The following is a 23,461-nucleotide window of genomic DNA, read 5'->3' as shown; positions in this document are numbered from 1 at the left end:
GGCTCGCCAAAGCACACTTTGCCCACCGCATGTGTTTCACGGGCAAAGCGTAGCTCGGCGTTAACAGGCCCGTTCCTATGGCTAAACCGTGTCTACGGTGTGTTCAGCTCACGTTCACTCACATTCTCACATTCTCACACACACACACACACACACACACAAAGACACGTGTCCAGTGTAACGTGGCTTTTTTTTTTTCTCTTTTCTTCCAAGGCGGTTTGGAGTCAGTGGAGCTGAGGAGCTGCACCGATGGGGGCCGGGCGGCGGGAGACTGTGACCGAGAGGGGTGCGTGTTGAACGGCGGCGGTGTGCCTCATCGGAGCTCTGAGCAGAAACGGCCGACAAGCACAATCTACAGCTTCTATAACATTCATTAGCTGCCCGAGTTATTGCTGACTATTCCAAAGCTGTAAATAATAAGTGTCCTGAAACCTGGAAAATTATTTACAAATTAAATCAAAAAATGTATAAAGTTTCTTCCCCCACTCCAAATATATTAAATGTACAGCTCAGCATGAGCATTAATTTATTTTTTTAATAAAATTAAATCCCAACATGATTAGAACAATAATGCCTTTGCTTTCCTTTTGTTGCAATTGTACATCATTGTGTAATACAATTTCACAAATTTCAGAAATCTAAAAGTTTTTGACATGCAAAATGTCTCAAAACAATATTGTACCTTTAAACAAAACACTGAAAATTAATTTCAGTTTCTCTAGATAGCTTTTTTTCTTATTTTTTCTTTATTACACAACACTTTAGTTTCATATTTACAAAAAAAGAAAATCACAATGCAAGTGCAGAATAATTAATATATCTGTATATATACATTTGAAAGGGGAAACACTCAGTCTTCATCGCTGGAGTCTGAATCCTCTGACGATGAAGAGGTGCTGTCTGACTCAGATGATGAAGACTCTACTTTATCAGAGCCCTCTGCCCCGCTGTTCTCCTTCTGCTCAACAGATTCCTCCTCCTCCTCCTCCTCACCTGACTCCTCCCCCTTTGCTGGCCCCACCTCCTGGGACACATCCCCTGACGGAGAGCGCTTGTTCTGAGTGCTCTGTGGCTGCTGGTCAGGCTGAGACGCAGTGGTCGAGGGGAGGTTAAGGCCTGGAGCGAGCAGCACGCCTGGGTACAACACACTGGACAAGAGCAGCGAGTTGATGGCCAGCGGAGAGCCGGATGCAGTGCCTGCAGCTGCTGCGGTAGAAGCACTACGTGGAGCGGTACTGCTGGAGGCAGGGGTGTCGTCAGTTTGGCCCTCTGTCCTTTCACCTTTGCTGTCCGAGGTCTGCGGTGTATTAAGGGGCGGAGCCTTGGAACCGCCATCACTCCCATCACTGCCTTTATTTCCATTTTCAGTGCCTGCCGGTCCTTCCTGGCCCTTGCTCAGCAGGCCACTGACACCAAGAAGGTTCGGCAGACCCGCCATGCCTGAGAGCATCATCGGGAACATGGCCGCCAAGTTGCTGGTGTCGCCCTGCAGGCCCATGAGGCCGGTGCTCAGCTGCAGGGACTGCAGACTGTGGAGGTTCTGTTGCAGGGCCTGCAGACTGGACAGGTCCATACCTGGAAGCAGCCCGTTGGTCAGCAGAGGGTTCAGGCCAAGAGGGGGGGCACCAGTGCCACCTGACGCCGCAGCAGCCTTAGCCAGCATGCTCTTGGGCCGTCGGCCACGCCGGCTGACCTCCTCTGGGACAATTGGCCCCGTCAGGATGCGATCAAACATGCTTTCTGGCAGGTAGCCCTGATGGGAGGAGAGAATACACATTATCAAACTCCTTTATTTTTGTGACTGTTTCCTGCCTGGTCTTTCTGTTGCCTCATTTTGTCAGTCTGAGCACATCAGTCTGACCCAAACAGATTATCTGAAGCCCCCTACATGTTTACTTCTTCTTATGTTTAAATTCTTACAGTTAATCCAGAAAACCGCGACACGAGTTGTGTTTGACCTGCCAAAGTGATGCATCGCCCCCCTCATCTCTCTCCACGGGCTTTCTGCAGGTGCCTGCGTCAAGTTCCGCACCCCAGTTATGGTCCAGAAGACAGTCAAAGGATCTGCTCCCTGATACATACAGGGCTTGATCACCCCTGACAACCTAACAAGAGAGATGTGCTCCTCCACCTCTGGCCCCTTGGTTGTCCCAATCACAAGAGGTCTTAGATGGAAAGTCTGAAGGTTCTCAGTTTTTGCTCTGATGTGGTGGAAAGAGATCCCACTATCCCTCAGAGCAGCCAAATCCCTCCCAGCATTAAAGAAGTGTCTCCAAATCTTGGTCTTTCAAATCCACTTCTCTCCTGGTCTCCTAAGTGCTCCATGATTTTGCAACTAACCATCTGTGACAATCATCCTGCACTTCCTATCAGTTCCACGTATAGCTACTTGTGTAATGTGTGCCGACAAGCTGACTGTGCTTCAACAATCTGTGTAAAGCTTTTCATGTGTTGCTGAAATGCTCGTTTGCTTAGAATTGCACAATGATTTGCAGAAAAATATAAGTAAATGTACACAGCCAGAATATGACTAAGGCCGGGTGTGTGCTTCCAAGGCACTCACCGACTGCTTCACCACGTCGGCCCACTCCGGGGGCACACCGTACTCTGGATTCTCCTGGAGGAAGCGGCACAGGTCTTTCAGCGGGGGTGCAAAGGCACCACCCACCTGTGGGTGGAAACGAAGCATTAGGAGAGCCCGGAGGAAGAGCTGGCTGAGGCGAGGGGTTGGAGCATTACAGGAGGCCTCACTCACCTTCCTGGCGTTCCTCCTGTTGATGATCTGCACGCGCTCCTCCCCTGTCAGGCTGTTCACGTCGATCTTGTTGGGGTTACGACAGCGATGCCTTTTTTGTTTGGGCCGCCCGTCTGGAAACTGCATCCTGCTGACGCCCTGCGGTGAGAAGTGGGTTTGGGGGCAGCGAGTCAAACATGAATATGTGGGACATTTGCAACTACAGGTGGTCCTTGACTTACATGGTTCTGTTCCACCAACCCTGTCATAAGTCAAAAATCCTGTAATACTGTATTGTATGAGCCATTAGGACAAACAATACACTCAAATCCTATGTTTTATAATAGGGCTGTTATTTTTCATTACTTTTTTCACAAATTTCACACATTATTTCCCCTAAAGACACTAATATAAATTAATAATGTAAATACAGGACAGTATTATATTTTCATGCAATCTATTATGTTCACTGTCATTTCTAAATGTGTTCTTTTGCCTTTTCTTTTCTGCACCAACAGAAAACTCTTCTCACTTGCTCACTATTTAAAAGAAAAAAAGCAATGAATGAAATGTTCTGTGAATTTAACAAAAAACTGAATAAAAATGCAATTACTGGTAGACACACTTAGGTAATAAGAAATATGGTGCCTTGTAGCAGCATGGTCAGCTGATGTTATCGGAAAGCAAATAGAGCATTACGACCAAGTGTCAGGATTCAAATAATATACTAAAGTTATAGGCATGGCCGTCGTAAGTCCAGGGGGTCGTAAGTAACGCAAGTCAAGGGTCACCTGTATTCCAAAATGGAGGAAACAGGAGCATTCAAAGCACATTACACACTTCAGGGGGCTCTCTGTGTCAATCAAGGACAGACTGTCTTCTCACATTCCCACAGTTTAATTGGTGTAACTAGCAGCTTGACACCCTCACTATTTTGACTAATGTCTATCCTTATACAAATTAAGCAGGCATCTCTTGAATGGAAATGTGGGACGCAGAACCCCTTTACTGCACTGACAGGGGTTGCAGGAGACAAGGAGGGGCAACTCACAGGGATATACGCCCCCACATCTGCGACAAATCCTGGGTGCTCCTTCAGCCACTGCTCCAGATCCTTCCTCTTGGGGGCGTCTTCCCCAGCCAGGCGGGTGCCGTCCTTTAGGTTGATGACGGGGACCCTGCTCTCAGCATCCACTGGGACCTGGGTGTGACCGTATGCCAACAGGGAGGGCACAGAGGGGGTAGTCTGGGCACTGCCACACCAGGCCTGAGTCGCCTGAGATGGAGATACAGTAAGATATAGGTAATTAGATACAGCTTTGCTTATAGGGTTGTAAGAGTGCTCTGAGCCAAAGTGTGGCGTGCATACACACCGACAAGCACACATAAGCAGATGCAGGTCTTACATGGTCTGACAGTGCAGGGGTTCTGCTCTTGTTTGCGAGCAGCGAGTCCACGCCCTCCACATTCTTCCGCCGGCCCCTTCTTTTCTTCAGCGCTGGCTGACCATCCAGGGCTCCGTTGAGCCTCATCTGCCCTGTGGGACCTGCAAACACACAGCACTGCCTGACACCAGAGCCAAAACCAGCCTGCAGAGCTCAGCAACATGAAAGATAAACAGGAGAATTGTATTCCCTTTTCCTTTTTGTTCATAATTAATTGTGTAGAGCTGCATGGATTTCCTCCAGGTGCTCTGGTTTCATCCCAGAGTCCAAAGACATGCTGTTCAGGTTCACCCATAGTGTGTGAATGATAGAGAGAGTATGTTCCACTGATGTATGGATGAGTGGCACATTGTAGTGTATCTAGCAGTGTAAGTCAATAAGGTGTGTGGGCTGATAACACTACATAGAGTTTGTTGGAAGTTGCTTTGCAGAAAAGTGCCACACAAATAAATGTAAATTGATGCATTTAATGAACCAATTCATTAACTTAATTAAAATTTGACACACAAGATATGTATTCTACATTTTTTTTAAATAAATTATATCAAATAACCTTGTTACATATACACTAGTTTCCCAAGTTCAATACTTAGATTAATACTTTACTACAGCAATTCAGGTTAATTACCAGGTTCTCTTTACTACAGCATTTACTCATTTCACTGATTATCAAAAAGTGCTTGTATAAGTCAGGTGATGGTCCACAGCCTATCCTGGAGCCATAGGGTGTGAGGCAGGGTACGCTCTGAACAGGACACCGGTCCATCACAGGGCAATCTCAGACACAGACACAGACACACACACACTGCGTATAGCCATGGATCCACCTGAAACACATGTCTTAGGACTGTGGGAGAAAACCCAAGTGAAAAAAGGAAAACATGCAGATCACATACAGACTTAGCCAGGTTCGAGGCCATATTCAAACCCCAAGCTCAGGAGGTCTGAGGCATCAGCACTTCCTGCTGTTCGACCATACTGCCCTTTACTTAAATATCATTCTGTAGTCAAATCACTCACACTGGTGCTAAGCCAAATCTCCCAGGGTCCTAGTGCCCCTAAGAGAATGACAACTGGCTCCCTGTTTGGAGTGACGCACCTTGGGGTGGGACAGACTGTGGATTGGTGAAATCAGCCAGGCTGGCTTCCGAGGCACTCTGTAGCTCCTGCAGGCGGGCCAGATACTGCTGCTGAGCTAGGGGCCCCTCCTCTGCCTCCAGGGGCCGCTTCTGGGGACCACCCTGCTTCTGGAACGTGAGCTTGAGGCCCCCTTCCTGTGACAGAGAATGTACATTACAGGACTACTGGGGAGGCAGTGGTACCCAGACAGCGTGCGGGGTACACTGTACTGCTCTGAACTGTGTTAGCGGCACTCAGTGACCGAAACAGGAAGATGAGAACAGAAATGTGAGACATGTGGAGGCCATTCAGCGCATTTCTATGCTCTAAAACTCTGGTCTCTTTGCCAAATATTGTAACTGTATGCAGAATCAGACTGGCGCAGAATTTGGCCTCTGCCATTTGGTGGTTTAAATGTTATTCTTTTGAGGCTAAAGGACTGCCGCTCAATTCTCAGCACAGTTCACTATTTTTCTTCCATACTAATCCCAAGAGCCACTAAATTACTGCAACGTTTACTGAGAAAAGTGGTTGCTGGTTTGAGATCTACAGTTATATACTTTCACCTGTGACCTGCAACTTGTGTTAAAGATGCACTTTTGAGTGCAAGGAAAGCAGGCACTGTAGCAGCCTATTAGCACTGTTAGTCAGCACACATGCCCAAAGACACAGAGAAACACTGGAATCCTTATATTCATCATTTCTTCAACTGTTCAACTCACTTTTGATGCATACAGACTCATGGGGCAAGTTTGCCACTCTAGGAAGCCATGTGAGGCAAAAAAAAAAAAAAAAAAAAAAAAAGAAGAAAAACAGCCAAAAAACTGGAAGCTTGCAGGCACACCCTAGCAGAAATTTAAAAAATAATAATAAAAAAAAAACAAAAAAATAAACATACGTCACTGATTGTCACTGAAAACTCCTTTTCTGGGACATGCTTCTTCACCTTTGACCTGTGAGGAGATGCAGAGGGGTCCTCTCGGGGGCCACTGGGGCGATCTAGCAGCTTGGTGGTGTAGGACACCATGTTCCCCTCGTAGACACGCCTTGCTGTTGGCCAAACCCCCTTCAGAACTACCTGGCAGATGCTGTCCAGTCGGTTGATCATGACACGGTCCTATGAGGACATGAGCGGAAATATAAATTTTTTCATATATGTAAAAAAAAAATTTTTTTATTGACATGCTTAGCATATACTACACAACTGGTAGTATAATGGTTAGAGCTGCTGCTTTTGAACCCAAAGGTTGCAGGTTCGGATCCACCTCCAGCATTTGCTCCCAAAAAATTATCCGTGTGTATAAATGGATAAAGTAACTGTAAGCAGCTAAACACAGTAAGCCACTTTGGGGACAGCTGGTAGCGTAGTGGTTAAAGCTGCTGCCGTTGGCCCTAAAGGTTGCAGGTTCGAATCTTACCTCTGGCTGTAGTACCCATGAGTAAAGTACTTACCCTAATTGCTTCAGCAATAATTACCCAGCTGCATAAAGGGGTAAATGATTTTAAGTAGATTAACACTAAGTCACTTTGGAAAAAAGTGTCCACTAAACAAATAAATGTAAATATACTGCCTCTACTGAAACCTAAAAAGCCTAACAACCAAGGCTACAAAGAACACTCCAGGGTGTAACTGGGTACAGTACCATCATTATTAACTGAAAACAAACACTTTTCTGTACTTTATTTAGCGACAAAACAATTCGGTGCAGCATCCAGCCATGTGTCACTACCTTTGGCCAGTAGGAGGCAGCGAGCATATAACCCCCCTGGAAAGGGTTGGAGGATGGTAGGCCATTCTCGGTGAGGTAGCTGTCTTGGGTTTCATCCTGTGTGGTGCTGAGGGAGGCTGCGCTGTCCTCGTCGAAGCCCTTCACGTTGGCGACCGGTGGCACTACAACAGACCGCTCAAAAGCTAGAAACACACCTCACATACACTGGAAACACAACTTTTTGAAGCAGCACTTTGTGCGTTTCCCTTTCTTTTTAAAAAAAAAAAAAAAAAAAAAAAAAAATAGCAAATGAGCGATCGGGTTTTATAATAAGTCCTCAGGCTGCTGGGGGGTTGAATGTGGGGGTACTGACCTCTTACTGCCTGACTTGTACTGGTTTCTCTTTCTCTTTTTTAAATACTTATTCACGTCTACTGCCTATGTTTTCTACTATTCGTTGCGTATGTTTAATTTATTATTTAGTCCAGCAATACTCCAATGTGTCTGTCACTTTGTTGTTGTATGTATGCTGCTGTAGCCTTGTGCAGTTTTTTTTTTTTTTTTTTTTTTTTATTCTTTGGGACCAGTAAAGTTGGTATCTTTTTATCTACATATCTGCCCTATTTATGGACATCTGTATTTCTGTTTATCTATTGATATCCATTGGACTGTCTGTCTACCTATATCCATCCATCCAACAGTCACAGAGGAGTGAACATGTCCATTATCTATTAACTCCACTGCTCCAGGATACTTTGGATCTGGACTGGGTGACACCTGTCACAGAATTGATGCTGATGATGACTGTAACAGAGGGATGCCTTTGATGGAAAGCAGGAGAGCAACAGAACTTATCTGGAACTACATTAGAAGCACTCACCTCTTTCTGCGCCTCCCTCTTCCTCACTCTCACTGTCCTCGGAGGAGGACGACGAGGAAGACGAGGAGGAAGAGGAGGAGCCTGAGGAGCAGGAGGAGGACGAGGAAGACGAGCTGGAACTGGAGCGTGAGCAGGAGGATGATGAGGAGGAGCAGGAAGAGGAGGAGCGGGAGGAGGAACAGGACGAGGAGCCGTCTGAATCAGAGTCGGAAGCGGAGCCCCTGGGCGTTTCCCTGCGACTCCGTTTGCTCGCCTTCTTCTGTTTCTTGGCCCCTGAATTGGGTGTGAGGGGTTTGGTCCGTGCTGCCACCATGCGTCTCTCGCTCTCTTCTTTGGCAGAAACTGCCTTGTCGTTCAGGCCAGTCGGGGTGGGGGGTCCTGATGGCGGACTCCAGTGCTCGGGCTGCTCCTTGCCATCACTCTCGTCCCCTGACGTGGGCTCCTCCTTGTGTACTGCGTCATCTTGTTCCACCTGGGTGTCGGGATTGCGGGGCGGCCCAGCTGGTGTGTTGCCTGCTGCCGGGCCGTGGCACTGGGGCACGAGCAGCGCTGCAGAAGCACGCCCCGGACCGCTAGCCTGCTGGCTGTAATTGCGCTGAGCTGCCGTGAAGCCAAGCTCGGGGTCGCGCAGGATGTGGTAGTCTGTCCGGCTGACGCCATGCTTGGCTGCCCCGATCAGCAGGTCCCGATCGTGGCGCCCTGGCTCCCACCATACGGGCAGGTCCGGCCCCGGCTGACACAGCGTCAGGCGATCGTACAACTGTGGGTGTCGCAGCACCTGCTCTCGCACCTTACGCAGCAGCTCGATGCGGTAGAGAGTGCGCGATGCACGCTCCTCTGTGATTGGCTGGATGGAGATAGAGGGGTCCACAAAATCTGCGGGGAAAGCACACCACACCAGAGACATGAACAAACCAACAAATCACACCATCTGGAACGAAGCAGGCATCTAATACACTTAAACTGGTTTTGTTTAACCTTTTCATTCTTTGGAGTTACACTGGCTTTTCCGAGTTTTGAACATCCATAAGTTTTCAAAAATATAAACATTTTGCAGTTTATTTTTATTTGCATTTTCATTACATTTCTTTGCACTCGAGTTTATCATTTCTGCCTTTTGCATAGTGAAAAAGACATGTTTCCATCTTCAGTGTGAAGTTCAAAGATATGCTTTTCAGTTGGATTGGTTACTAGAAATTACCCACTGGGTGAGTATCTGTGTGAGTGACAGAGAGAGTGTGTTCCACTGATGTATGGATGAGTGACCCAGTGTAAGCAGTGTATCTAGCAGTGTAAGTCACCTTGGTGAATAAGGTGTGTGGGCTGATAACAGAGCTCATTGGAAGTCACTTTGGAGCAACTGCATCTGCTGCATCTGCTAAATAAACGTAAATGTAAACTGGAAGGAAAATGTACTCAGGTTATGGGTTCCAGCTTCACTCTCTCACGTCTAATATTTGCAGCCCGTGTCTGGTGTTTCTGAGTGTAGATAACGGGAGAGACGTCGCACATGGTAATGCAATGAATTTGCCAACAATATACACTAAATAGGTGTTTGTGTAGACAACATTTTTAATTTAACTTAGTTTTAAAATTGACAAGAATGTTAAAATGGAAAGTCTTACAAAGAATTTGTAACACCCAACATTTTAGAAACCACCATGACCCCCCACTTGAAGTCACTATTGAAAATGGATGAAAACATCTCACACTATTAAAAAAAAAAATTAGTTTAGCTTTGAGGTTTTTATAGAACCTAAGCCATTAATAGGAAGTGGGATATATATATTCATCTTATAGACTGCAAAGATACTAAAAGTCACTGACAGTGCAAAGTAACGAGTGAGTGACAAACAGACTTTCAATCTTGACTGTTTACAAGTTAAGCACCCAGTGTAACGACCTTTACAAGAACTGCATGAAACGAGTGTGACAGCGACATTACATGATGTGGCCACTCACCGCTGTCCTGCGCTGGCAGGCGGCACACTCTCCGACACATCGCCGTGAAGGCACATAGGTACTTCTGCAGGCTCTCATCCGTCTTTTTGTGCAGGCGTGCCATGGCCCTGAACTTGGTCCAGTCAAAGCGGGCTGCGTCGGGGTCAAACACCACGCCAAATGTGGACACCACACGGTAGAAGTCAGCCTCTTCTCGTCTGGTCCATCTGAAGGAAGATCGGCAGGTGTGGAAGATAGACAAAGAGATGCTTAACAGGCACTAGTTATCAGCTGGGTGAGTAAAGGTTAGTGGGCTGAAGCGGGAGAACAGCGTGATCCATCACCTGATGAAACTTGTAATCCAATGTACACATTAAAGGGATCGTGTGAATGTGTCCTTCCCTTGCAAGTTGGTTTAGGTGCTGCATTTTATGAGAGACGTGGTAAAAGTAATTTACTAGGACTAGATCAGAAAGAAATGGGGCAAAAGGTGACCAAAATGAAAAGGAGAGTCTGCCTGAGAAGTGCACTCTCCCTAGACAAGGAGGTGGGCCTGAAGTCTACAGGACAGCTCTTATGGACCAACCTCTGTTGACGCTCCATCTTGGCAGCCATCTTGGGATTGAGGGGGTCGGTGAGCGTTAGGGAAGGGGGCAGCAGGACACAGGATGGGGCCGGCAGGGTTTGTTGGGCTTGGTGGATGTGGAGGATCTGGCGGCTCTTTGTGTAGCGCTGGGAGGCAGTGATCAGGCGGCGCAGGCGAGCCGTCAGGGCAGAGGGTGGGGGCCAGTACACTGAGTTCCCTTCCGAAACTGCCCCCCCTTCTGGGAAAGAACAGATAAATGCTATATGCTACTGTATAATCCACACAGGTCTTCAGTTCTACACCCTACGATGTTACTGAGTCCAAAGGCCTTCAACAATGGAGATGTATCCTCTACACAGTCAATCAGGTTGTAAAAATAATTCGTTTTTAAATTTTCCCCTAAAAAATTAAATCTGAAAAGTAAAGTATGGCAACACGGTGGCACAGTGAGTAGCGCTGCTGTCTCACAGTGCCTTGGTGATGCGAGAGGACATGGGTTCGCTCCCCACTCAGTTTGTGAGGAGTTTGCTTGTTCTCCCCGTCTGCATGGGTTTCCTCTGGGTGCTCCGGTTTCCTCCCACACTCCAAAGACATCCTGTTCAGGTTCACCCGTAGTGTGTGAGTGACAAGGAGAGTGTGTTCCACTGACGTATGGACGAGTGACCCATTGTAAGTAGTGTATGTAGCAGCATAAGTCACCTTGGTGAATAAGCTGTGTGGGCTGGCAATACAACACAGAGTTCATTGGAAAGTGTTTTGGAGAAAAGGGTCTGCTAAATAAATAAATGTAAAAGATTTTCACACAATTCTGAACAGGAACAGTGTATTTGTGCTCTCATTAAAGCTCAGTATGATCAATAATGTAAGGGACTTCAATATGCAAAGATTCATTAACATTAGGTTTTTTCTTTAATTAAATTATATATCATGATTTTCATTTTTTTCCCGTGTCCGTCACTACACTGTATGTATGTATGCTGTTGCTGTTCCTTCACAATCGATAAAGTTCCCACCCACCTATCCATCCTATTTGAGCTTGTGATATATGACACCACAAATTACACCCGAAAGAAGGCTGAAACATGAACTCAGTTAACAGGTTCTAAATATTACATTTACATTTATTTATTCATTTAGCTGTCACTTTTCTCCAAAGCAACTTACAATTATTTACCCATTTATACAGCTGGGTAATTTTATTGGAGCAATTTAGGTTAGGCAATTTAAGTACCTTGCTCAAGTACCACAGCCAGGGGTAGGATTCAAACCTGTGACCTTTGGTCCAAAGGCAGTAGCTCAAAGCACTACACCTAAATGCCTGAAGCTGCCCGTGAATATTATTATTATTATTATTTAATAATAATATTTTGTCTCATCTCCAAATAGCAGCAATACTGACAACACAGCTTAAAGGAGCTTTGAAAAGGAGGTGCAAGCTGCTGTTCAGGATCTCCGGCGAGGTGAAGTACATAAATCAATCCAACTTCATAAATAAATCATTATACAACCACACCGCGACTAATGGTTCTCCTTAACTTGGATGGGCAAAATGAGACTTACCTCCAGCAGCATCAGTGATGACCAAGTCTCCAGAAGAGGAGGCATCATCCTGTGGGAACACATGAATGACATGGCACATATCGTCATCATACATACGTTCGTGTCAAAATTATCACACTTTAGATAGAATGTTCACATTTTGTTTTAACATGCAACTTCATATTCAGGCCACTCCCTCAGACTGGACATTTTATCCCAATAATTACACATTTCATCCCAATGTGGAATTATGTACTATATATATTTAACTGTTTAGCACACTGGAAACATGCCTGTTCACTGTTAGTTACACTCTTACCTCCATATCGTCCTTGAGTAACGCAGGAGCAGGCTTGTATTCCGGATCGTCCACGTCCCTGTGCAGAGACCGCACCAGCTCCAGGTCACACATCACGATCTCACATCCTTCTTTCAAGCTTTACAATCAACAAAACCATTATAAGAGGATTCTCAGACTTAGTTCCAGGACAGGCATGTGCTTGCTGGTTCTGAACCTGACCTCTTGGCAGTTACAGACTTTACAGTGTCAACGTACTTTTTTTTTTTAAATCGTATCTCAACTTGTAATTAACAATACCGCCAGACATCAGCTGCCACAGGATTCGGACATGGGTGGCGGCGAGGCGTACCCGTCTATGAAGTCATTGGCGCGCTGCTCGGCAGCGATAGCTTTCTCGTCAGGCCGGCCCACACGGTCCAGGAAGCAAAGAGCTGGGTCTGCACGGATCGTGTTGTACTTCTCGTATCCTGCGGGTACAAAACAGCAGGGGCCCGTGAGTGTGACTTGGGCCAAATTGGGCCAAATCGTAGGTATTGAAAAGGGGCACTAAGCTATTGGTCTTATTCTGACCCTCCACAGCTCTCTTCCATGAACCAACATATTCCAGAGAAAGTAGTAATGTAGCAACATATCTCAACACATTGAAGCCACAACCTGGTCCTGCAGATGCATCCTGCATAATATTCGAAGGATCCGTTCCTACCTCACTACTGACTCCACCCAACTACTTGTCCAGGCCATGGTGATGTCCCGTCTGGACTACTGCAACTCTCTCCTGTTTGGCCTTCCTACTAATGCCATCAAACCTCTGCAGCTTCTACAGAATGCTGCTGCACGAGTTGTGTTTGATTTGCCAAAGCACTCCCATGTACCTCCTCTACTCATTTCTCTGCACTGGCTTCCTATAGCTGCCTGAATCAAATTCAAAACCCTGGTCACTGTGTACAAATGCATCAATAGAACTGCTCCCAGCTATTTACAAGACTTCAACCGCTACACCCCAGCCAGGCCCCTTCACTCGTCTACTTCTGCTTGCTTGGTGTTCCCACGCACGAAAGGCAAAGCTCGGAGGCTCTCAAGTCTGGGTCCATTGCGGTGGAATGACCTTCCCCTGTCACTCAGAACTGCGGAAACTCTGTCTATTTTCAAGAAGGGTCTGAAAACCCACATTTTCCAGATCCACTTCACCCAAGATCTCTCCAGCTCATTTATGGTGTAACTGTTCACGCATCGTAACTCCATAAGTATCCCCAGATACAACCTTTATTCAGCCATTACTCTGGCATTGTACTTGCTCATTTGTGTATCTTATAATACTTTATAATAAAAAAAAAAATTGGTGGGAGGGTATCGGAATTTGTCTATCCTGTGTCTTATGTACCTACTTGAACGGTGAACCTCGGTGTAGCAAGTGGTAGGGAACAAACTAGGTTTGCTTGAGACTTTCATGTCTGCATCTATGTCTCCTTCTCTTAATGTAATGCATAAATTGTACTTCGCTGAGATGTACATCGCTTTGGACAAAAGCGTCTGCTAAACGGAGGGTTGGAAGCAGCTGGTAGGGACAGCTGGTAGCGTAGTGGTTAGAGCAACTGCCTTTGGACCCAAAGGTCACAGGTCCTGCTGTAGTACCCTTGAGCAAGGTACTTACCCTAAATTGCTCCAGTAAAATTACCCGGCTGTATAAATGGATAAGTAATTGTAACCTTAACATTGTAAGTCGCTTTGGTGAAAAGCATCAGCTAAATGAATAAATGTAATGTAAATGTTTGATAATTTGTAAATGTATGAGACAGAGGCAGACTAGTTGTACAAGAGGAACTGCCATTACACTGCAGTGCTGGGTACATAACTTTGGTGAGAGCTGTCTGAGTAGGTAAAAGTCACACTTGTTAGAGCTGCTGTCTTGCACTGGAACGGCCCTGGTTTGAATCCCACCTCCTGCTGTAGCACCCCTCTTCATCGAGGTACTTACCCTGAATTGATAGAGTAAACATTAGCCAGCTGTATAAACGAGTAAATAATTTCGTAGTTTATCATTGAGAGTTGCTTTGGAGAAAGGCGCCAGCTAAATGAATGCAAATGTTAAATGTCATTCACGAAGGGAGTGTGAAAGAAAGCATGTTTTAGAAGTGATGACTCACCGTGTTTATAGACCCCCAACAAGAGGCACTTGTCTGCATCTGCATCCCACCAAAGAGCCGGTAGCTCCGAGTGATCCAGCTCCGGAACCCAGATCTCAATCTCGCTGAGGACAGGAATGCCAAAGGATGGGAGACAGACAGACAAATTCAGGGCTCAGCTTCACATGAGCTTTTCAGCTGGATTTGCATGAGGCAACGGTATTTAACAACTTTAACAGCTGCTTCCAATCCTCCTCCAGCAGCTCTCCCCCCGTGAAGCGTCGCCCCACTGAACGCAACCTCTATCTCTGACACGCCACCAGAGGGACACTGTCATGCTTGCTCCTCCTGAACGGTGGATCTCTAAAGGCACAGCATTAAGATGTGTAGTGGAGTGCATCTGCCGTGTTCTACATAATTTCCAAGTCGTTATCAAAGCATAAAACTAAACATCACAGCGGGGAGGGGGAATGTGTGAAAGCAGTAATTTTTAGACTAATATGGTTGAAAAGTTTTTCACGTGTAGGTTTTGGATCATTAACAAAGAAAGACAAAGATGTTACATAATTTTAAATTCTCCAACAAGAACACTTAAAGACCTTAGTTTATATAATGGTTTTTGTCTCTACTTTATACTGGGTTCTTGTGTTACCATTTTTTACATGATTTTTTTGAAGATATAAACATTTCTAAGTTTATTTTCCATTTGATGTTCTTCAGTAGTCTGTTTTAAAATAAGCTAAAAATATATTCACATCGTAATACAAACACCCAAATGTTAAAACAAAGTCTTTGCAGCACACTTTTTTAAATTGTACTGGAAACATGTTTACATGCTGAATCAGATGACAATCAGCATTGTATATGGGGTTTATCTATTATTTTTTTTCAAATTTTAAAGTAGATTTTAATGTTTCAAGTTAAAGATAATAAAAATCTTGTGATGGACTGGCATCCTATCATGGCACTATATGCATTATGTTTCTGGGACAGGCTGTGGAACATGGTGACCCTGCGTAGAAGAAACGGCTACTGAAAATGGTACGAAATTTTTACTTACCTTTAAATTTTGTTTGGTATTTTAATTTTTACAGAACTCAAACTAAGAATAAATCTGTGGAATGTCTGTATTATTAAGCTTTTATTGATTGTGATTTAGAGATAAAGGTCACTTGAAACTGTCTGGATTTACGAACACATATAGTTATGAACAGACTTCTAGTCACAATGTTTACTAGAAGAAATAAGCTTTAGTTTAGAGATTTCTTACTTGAAATCCACCCCATCCAAGACCTTCTGGGACTGGTTGCCAATCACCTCCTGTTTCAGGTAGTACAGCATCCGAACCCGGAGCAGAACCCTGCACAGACAGACACAATGCATTCATGCGACAATTTCCACACCGCTAAAAGCTGCAACGTGTAGGATCCTCTTACACTAACAATTTCAGCAGGTTCTTCTGATGCGGAAGTCACCGGAGGCCACACACACGAGCTCGTGCTCAAGCTCCTTTTGTACTGAAATGCATGCAGGGACCTGCTCCTCGTGCTGAACTGCTTGTGTGTAATTCCGGTGGAGAACAAGGAGCCAAGGGTTTAATTATGTTTGAGAAACAGAAGAAGCGAGCTGCCTTGGCGACAGCTAGGGCCACAGACTGTTCCAGTACCGCCCCCTTGAGCACAGTGAGACGGGCTGTGCGTGGGGCCTGCCCTTGTTCCCATAAGCTCCTACATCACGCTCCAGCACCTCAGCCGCTCTCTCACTTGCTAGCGGCAAATACCTCTTGAAGGCTTTCGCTCTAACAGCGTTGGCATTCCAACTATAGCTATGAGGCCCATAGAAACACCCACTGCCTCTTCTAGGTGTCATGACAGCAATACATCACAGTGACAGACCGAGGAAAGGGTGGGGGGTGAGCGTACTCCGAGTCACACGTAGAGAAAAAAGCGAAATCGATGGCGTGCCTTTTTGCTTTACTGCAGGACTGAGGGATGGTTCTCATCGTTGAAACACGTTAAAAAAAAAAAAAAAGGTGTCCCAGTTCCAGGAAACACTAAAATCTTGGGGAAAGCGCACAGCTCAGCTGAGTCCGCATAGATACCATACGCCAAAGTATGAGTCCAAGAGGCCAAACCATGTGGAACTTTCCATACAAACCACACTCGCACGAATCCCTCTTGGGCTTGTTTTGCTATTCCTATACGGCTCCTGCCATTTCATGACAGCAACGCTCAGCAGAAATAACGGTACAGAATTAACAGTGCTGTGCAACGGTGGGCGTGAAATTCAGTCCTGGAGAGCCCCAGTTCATTCTCATTAGTCTGAATGACTTAATTCTGTGGGAGTGGACTCACTGTTGGTAAACATGGCCAGCCTTGCTTGCAACTCATGCACTGAATTCAGTTGGAATTTACCCAAAAGCTCCTCTGGTATGTAGGTAATACCCTACACTGGCAAAGCCCAAAACACTCTTCTTGGCAGCTCTAGTCATGTCACCTTTATGATCACCCATAATCTCATAAGGATGGATGTCTAAACAAGACAGTGATTTTGACTGGGTCCCTGTTTTAATTACCACTAACTTATTTCACACCCAAGACGTCCAAAACCTGAAGTCTGTAGGTTCTCAGTTTTTTGCGCCGATGTGGCGTAATAAGCTTCTTCTGTCCCTCAGAACTGCTGAATCATTTTTGTATCCCCAATCAGGTCCAGAGACAAAAATAGTGATACTGGAGAAGTTGACTGTGCTCCCACAATCGAATGTCTACATCTGTCATTCTCTGTCTCCTGTGAAACACACTTTAGGAGCGTCTGCTGGAAAAATCAATGTAAATATGCACAGGTCATTCAGGATAAAGACAAACTGGATCAAGCCTGGACCCAGTTTCAAAAGCCCAGTGACCTTGGATGCAGTTAATAAATATTAAGAGTAGCAGACTAGGCAAAGTTCTAACTTGTTGCAGTGATGCCGGAGGTGTTTCTTGTAGCCATCGTCTTGCAGCATGTGCTCTGGGTTGTGTTTGCGAAGCCACTCGGCCTTCTGGATGTCAAAGGAACTGGTCTGAGTCTTCACCTTCTTTCCCTTCCTTCCTCGTGGCACTGGGGTGGACAGCCCTGCACAATACATGGCACTACGATGAGATTAAATTTCTTACAAAGAGGTGTTTGCCAACTGCAGTCCATGAAACTTCCAGCAGTCCAGAGTATCTACAGTACGTTTCAGTTAACATCGGAGTGATATCTCAAAGATTCACCATCCAAATAGTTAATTCAATAAGCAATTATGAAGAAAAAAGATGGAAAGACCGTACATCCTAGGAACCTCTGGACCATGTTGAGGTGTTTTCAATTGATACTTTCAGAGGAACTAAAACATCACAGAACCACATGTTCCTGTTTACAAGGTGCTTTTTCAGCAGCGTTTTTACATCACCACACCCTGCTTGCCTCTTGGTCAGACCCTGAGCCCACTTTCAAAAATTTAAACATTTTGGGTGTGTTGACTAATACATCCTGCTCACCCAGGTGGTTCTGAAGTTCCCGGGTGCGACCGTCTTCAGAGGGGGCGATCAGGTCCCACATGAAGCTCTTGATCTTGTCATCACCGCGATAATGTACGAGGCAGTAGGCCAGCAGCGCCCGGCAGATCATCTCCACATCCCGCTCGCTGAGCTGCCGCTTAAACCTCCCATGCAGGATGTCCTTCCAGCGGCCCCACCTTGGACACAAGAGAGAAGGTGAGCACGACTAATGAGTTTGCAAGGTTGATCGAGGTTAACGTAATTTGAACTTCTTTACTTAGTTCACACATTTGTTCAGAGTTGTAGAACTTCTTTGTGAGCTCCAGTTGAGGTGGCTGAGCATGCAAGCTTACCCATATACCAGCAGGTTCTTCTCGACACGGAAGCACTCAGTGCGCCCGTAGCTACTAAGGCGGTCATAGGTCCGCCGCAGCTTGGGCTTGTCGTCACTGTCGCTTTCACCCTCAGAGAGTTCTGCGAGCTCATCCTTGGTAGCGCTGAATGGGCGTGTCTGTTTCCGAATGCGCGGTGTGTCGATCACGAGGCTATTCTGTAGTAAGTAGAGAAGATTAGATGGGAAAGAAGAAGAAAACACAAGAAGTGTTTCAAAGCAGCCCTGGTGAGAGAGAAGAATGTAGAGGAGACATTAAGTGTAACTCACTCTGCCATTAACACTGTCTATGTCAATCTCTGCTTTCTTAGCCCACTTGTCCCAGAAGTTGGGGTCATCTAGAGATATGTCAGTCCTGTTCCCAGAGGCCACAAAGCTAGCCTAAAAGTAAACACAAATATTAGGCAATACCAAAACCAACACAGACATGGGAATGAGTGCAGCAAGGGTCAATGTGGATTTTTCAATTTTTTTTTTTTTTTTTAGGTACCTTGGCGAAAGTGGACCCACGGCCCTCAGACTCAATAGTGATCGTTTTGGTCCTCCGCTGCAGGATCTGGTCGATGTCCTCCTCGCAAAACTTGGATCCCTCGTCCTCCTCATCCATGAGGGCCCCATAGGCACCCCGTCGTAGCAGGTCCTCAATCTCCTTCTTGGAGAGCTGCTGCTGAATCTGCTGTAGAAACAATGGGAGCAAACACTGGGTGACACTACAGTAGAGGATGTCTGGCAAAGTGTGGCCATACCTGTCAGACTGGTGTACTGAGACCAAAACAAAACTGTCAATATTACATTCCCAAGTGTTGCATTACACCTTCCTCTATGCAAATGACTGAAAGAAAATTTTGGAATACTGTAACGAGACTCACGCCGCCCACGCTGTTCTCACGCCCACTCATGCTCTGTAGTACGGCTTTGTCGAGGCCCAACTTCAGGCTGGCGCGGTCAAACATCTCCCGCTCATAGGAGTTACGGGTGATCAGCCGGTACACTTTCACTGCCTTGTTCTGACCGATCCTGTGGCAGCGGGCCTGGGCCTGGGCGGATAAGAGCACAAGAGCCTACAATGACACACGAACTGGGAAAGCAGTACAGTTATTATTTGCTTTAGAGGTGTAACCCATATATCTTTTCCTTCTTATTGCAAAGCGCTCTGAGAAGCTGTAGGATCAACTGCTGTTTTAGTGGACAGAGCTGTCATCTTGCATCCAGAAGACCTAGGTTCAAATTCTGGTGTAGTACTTTGAATTATTCCCATAAAATTACTCAGATGTATAAATGGGTAAATCAATTTAAGAAGCTTAATACTGCATATCACTTTTGAGAAAATAACTGGATGAATGAATAATAATAATAATAATAATAATAATAATAAACCATAATTCTTAGAGGCCATTTTTGCTGATTAACTCAAAGTATTTGTAAAAAATGAATAGCAAATCAATTCACACACAGTCACTCATAATGACGCTGCTTTTTAGGAGAATCCTATGCATTTACTTCGAACTTTTGACAGAGGCTTTGCCTTTTTACTTTGATAACATTTCTTAGAGAAGAAGAGTTTACTTGTTATACACATGCTAGAGCACAAACTACAACAGATAGCGACTCGTAATTCGGGTAAAAGCAGGGAACATTATATGAGGTCAGTCTGTACATTTCCTTTTCTTGCCAGCATTATAAAAAACAATGAAAGCAAAGCCACAAAGACACAAAGTGTCACCAACTTAAATACTACTTTAAACAGCATTAAAATCTTATTTTAAAAACTGCATTCTGCAACCTTACAGAATTGGCAGAGATGAATGACTGTCTGTAATCGACTAATACATTAAGAAATTTAATAACGGTCGCCGGAGGACAAAACTGCTCTGTTATGCAGTACCTGAAGGTCATTCTGGGGGTTCCAGTCAGAGTCAAAAATGATGCATGTGTCTGCAGCTGTCAGGTTGATACCCAGCCCCCCGGCGCGGGTACACAGCAGGAAGACAAAGCGGTCAGAGTCAGGCTTGCTGAAGCGATCAATGGCCGCCTGCCGCAGGTTGCCCCGGACACGCCCGTCAATCCTCTCGTACAGGTACCTGTGGAGTACAACGGAGGATTACAACCAGTCAGCTTTAAAGACTTCAAGTTACATGATTCTTCAGTGCCACTGCAGTCACCTGACTTACACAAGAACCCACTGCGAACAAGGATCAGACACATACACACAGTCAAAAGGCACAGGTGTCATGCCAAGGACCTGACACCAACTCATCGCTTAAATCTGAGTGATTTTTAACTTGCCACTTCAACACAACTGAAAGACAGGAAAGCTGAACATTTTTTAGCTGACCCACTTTTAAGATAGAATTTTCTCCCATGGAAGCATTTTTCAAGTGTTAATATCCTTGTGGAGACATTTTGTTTTAATTTAATTACTGGATGAGGAAAGTACACACATCTGTCTGCATTCCTGAGGACATTAAGATAGCAGAATGACGATGCTGTTGGCTGAGACAGTTTAAGTCAATCATTTTACCAGCAGGAAATGCATAATCCACCGACTTCTGTTCAATGTGTGGAAAGATTTATTCTGTTCCCATTCAGAGCAACGATGCAGCTTATTTAAGATACTTATTACTATCCTGCAAATTATTACTCTTTCTGATGTTTGTATTAAAAATGCCTTACGGAACTTGTACTTTTCCATATGAGAATTTTTTTACAGCTGGATAACTGGTGAAGGAATTCGGAGTACAAGAGGTGTGCGACCCCTGGGACATGAACTTGGTGAGCTTAGAAAAGCTTCCAGTCGCACGACATTCAGCCTGCTAGCCTTCCCCAGCTCCTGTCTGCAATGATGGACAGGAGACTGCTCTTTGGGTGTAGTATGTGGCCATGCGTACCATTCACGCTGAGAAGTTGTCACTCCTGCTGCCAGACCATACAGTGATCCAGCTCCCATTGCACCGTGCTCCTGGCCTCTGCCTGTCACACCGAGGCCCACTTTCAGCAGGCTTCTGTAGACCCCCCCCCCAGACGACATTTCCTCTCGAGGGCCTTAACCTTGTGCTGAACCCCATCTAGGCTCTACGCCACTGCCCGCCACGCGTGCCTGCATCAACTCTGCCTTATTCAGTGTGCCAAAGAGCAGCAGCAGGAAGCTAAAGGAAGTGACTGTAAAGGGGACAGTGGCGAAGTGGCAGAAGGCTCCTTGCCAGCAGAAAACTATGACTTCACAAACTAAGCATTCTGAGTCTCTAGGGATGGCCTCGGCATCCACATCTGGACAATCTTTCGTCACAAAAATTATGTTATCCGCAGAAAGACCTCAAAGTAGCCTTGGAAGAACTATAAATGCCACACATCACAACAGGTATCTAAGTGAAACCATACACCACTTTACTTGCATTTATTTCATAGCTATGTAGCACTCCTAGATGTTATTATTAATGCTTAACCAATTGCACCATCATCATGATACTGAACCCTATTCAACATGACCACAACCACACTTACCTTACGATACTGGATTGTTTTAAGAAATGCGGTGATGAGAGCTACACAGACATTGAATATCTAGAAGAAGATTATAGCTGCAAACTATTTTAAAAAATTAGCCTCTCCATAGAGTGCAAAAAAAAAAAAAAAACATTCAGCTGTAAATTTCTATTATTTCTTCTTTTGCAGTCAGAAGTGCTACGTTGATAGTAAGCTATATTGGGAGATCTAAGCAATAGCCTAAACATTTACTGCCTTCCAGATGATGTATTAATGAATTCTAACAATAGGTGTTCAAAAAGCCTGCTAAAAGTGGAAAAGTATATAATTTTTTATACAAATTATGTAAAATAATGAAAAAGGTTAACTGATATTTAGAAAAAACTGAAGCTAGTACTTCTGATTGAGTCAACATTTTATCTTATTCTACAAATGTAAATTTTAAAATTCTGACTTTGTATTATTTTTGAAACACAATAAAAAAATAAAAATTAAAGTAATTCTTGTAATGTAAATACTTGGAACCCGATTCAACACAGCTATTTGTATGTCCATGAGATGTTGCCCCAGGACAGGAAGTTCAGAGTCCCACAGTGTGCGTTAGTGCAGCTGCAAGTTGAGAGGAGCCTCACCGTCTCTGAATAAGATAGTCCTCCAGAATGTCCAGGCAGCGCACCATCTGAGAGAAGATGAGGACCTTGTGGCCTCCAGCCTTCATTTTGGGGAGCAGTTTGTCAATAAGAACTAGCTTTCCAGCTGACTGCACCATAGCCTGTAGGTGAAAATCTGGAGCATTTGGGCTGTAAACCTCCCGAAAGTCCTCCAAGATCTTCTCCTCTGCCCCTGGAAGCACACAACAATGACAATTACCAAAAATGCCTTGTAAAAATATATCACATAAACCTTATATGTGTCTAATTCAGTGCTAACTCCATAACCTCCAGGGAGCCAAAGTGGCATGTAAACAGCTTGACAGAGAGAGCACAGTCATGTAAATTAAGTCAACAGTTTGTCTTCACAATTCTGAAAAGAACAGAGTGACAAAAGGTAGTCGGTATTTGCTGTGGTCTACAAATTGCCTCCGTTTATGGAGAGGTACAAAACAATCTATGAGTGCAAGGGTCATGCAGAAACCACAGGCTACAATGACACAAAAATAACCATTTTGAAATATTCCTCTTTTCTTTTCTTTGGCAGAGTGAGATTAACATGACATGTAAGGAACTGTGCTTTTCACTGCTGTCAGCATGGAAAAAAGCGGTATTTTACCCCATTAGGGGAAAATCTTGTCATTTTAAACAAACAACAAGTTTGTTTAGTCTTTGATAAAGTATGTCTTTAAGGCTTATGACAAGTCATGATGATGACGATCGGGCAGCCACATGTGTTACTAGCTTGCAACTGTGCGTGAGTTTAGAAGAGTACCACTTTCTGAAATTAGAAACCAATAACTTTAATGGAGCTTTTAAAGTATACACACACACACACACGCTCTACAATTATTTTACCTTTCACCCGACAGGATGATGATGTCAAGACTGGTACAAATGAGTGATGAAGTACTGACAATGATAAGACTGAAATGGTTTGAACCCTTAATTAGGCAGGAGTGACTTCAGTGGTGTTTAGCTGTGCTAAGTACTTGAGACACCTGTGTGCAGTGATGTAGAGCATGTGTGATACGGTGGT

The 23,461-nt window shown here is 44.9% G+C and overlaps 1 protein-coding gene across 10 annotated transcripts in view; it reads right to left on the bottom strand.

Moving 5' to 3' along the window:
* Positions 1 to 806: 806 nt before the first annotated feature.
* The window catches only part of chd9 (chromodomain helicase DNA binding protein 9), a 71,911-nt gene continuing 49,256 nt past the window's right edge, over positions 807 to 23,461 (bottom strand). For 4 of the 10 annotated variants that reach the window (XM_029252500.1, XM_029252507.1, XM_018749705.2 and 1 more), the window contains 24 exons: positions 22,405 to 22,615; positions 20,175 to 20,370; positions 19,159 to 19,326; positions 18,780 to 18,965; positions 18,560 to 18,670; positions 18,252 to 18,448; positions 17,899 to 18,095; positions 17,332 to 17,491; positions 15,648 to 15,737; positions 14,399 to 14,502; positions 12,604 to 12,721; positions 12,273 to 12,390; positions 11,975 to 12,023; positions 10,415 to 10,652; positions 9,850 to 10,055; positions 7,888 to 8,763; positions 7,029 to 7,189; positions 6,197 to 6,415; positions 5,279 to 5,453; positions 4,141 to 4,280; positions 3,786 to 4,010; positions 2,756 to 2,893; positions 2,564 to 2,668; positions 807 to 1,753 (listed from right to left, as the gene is read on the bottom strand). In XM_029252500.1, the coding sequence (XP_029108333.1) occupies positions 851 to 1,753; positions 2,564 to 2,668; positions 2,756 to 2,893; positions 3,786 to 4,010; positions 4,141 to 4,280; positions 5,279 to 5,453; positions 6,197 to 6,415; positions 7,029 to 7,189; positions 7,888 to 8,763; positions 9,850 to 10,055; positions 10,415 to 10,652; positions 11,975 to 12,023; positions 12,273 to 12,390; positions 12,604 to 12,721; positions 14,399 to 14,502; positions 15,648 to 15,737; positions 17,332 to 17,491; positions 17,899 to 18,095; positions 18,252 to 18,448; positions 18,560 to 18,670; positions 18,780 to 18,965; positions 19,159 to 19,326; positions 20,175 to 20,370; positions 22,405 to 22,615 (5,291 nt within the window). In that variant the 3' untranslated portion in view covers positions 807 to 850. The remainder of the gene's footprint in view (positions 1,754 to 2,563; positions 2,669 to 2,755; positions 2,894 to 3,785; positions 4,011 to 4,140; positions 4,281 to 5,278; positions 5,454 to 6,196; positions 6,416 to 7,028; positions 7,190 to 7,887; positions 8,764 to 9,849; positions 10,056 to 10,414; positions 10,653 to 11,974; positions 12,024 to 12,272; positions 12,391 to 12,603; positions 12,722 to 14,398; positions 14,503 to 15,647; positions 15,738 to 17,331; positions 17,492 to 17,898; positions 18,096 to 18,251; positions 18,449 to 18,559; positions 18,671 to 18,779; positions 18,966 to 19,158; positions 19,327 to 20,174; positions 20,371 to 22,404; positions 22,616 to 23,461) is intronic. The other 6 variants (XM_029252504.1, XM_029252508.1, XM_029252502.1 and 3 more) reach the window with 5 other exon arrangements.

The sequence above is a fragment of the Scleropages formosus genome, chromosome 5 (assembly GCF_900964775.1).
Source record: "Scleropages formosus chromosome 5, fSclFor1.1, whole genome shotgun sequence".
NCBI lineage: Eukaryota > Metazoa > Chordata > Actinopteri > Osteoglossiformes > Osteoglossidae > Scleropages > Scleropages formosus.
This window is presented reverse-complemented; position numbering and strand designations above follow the sequence as displayed.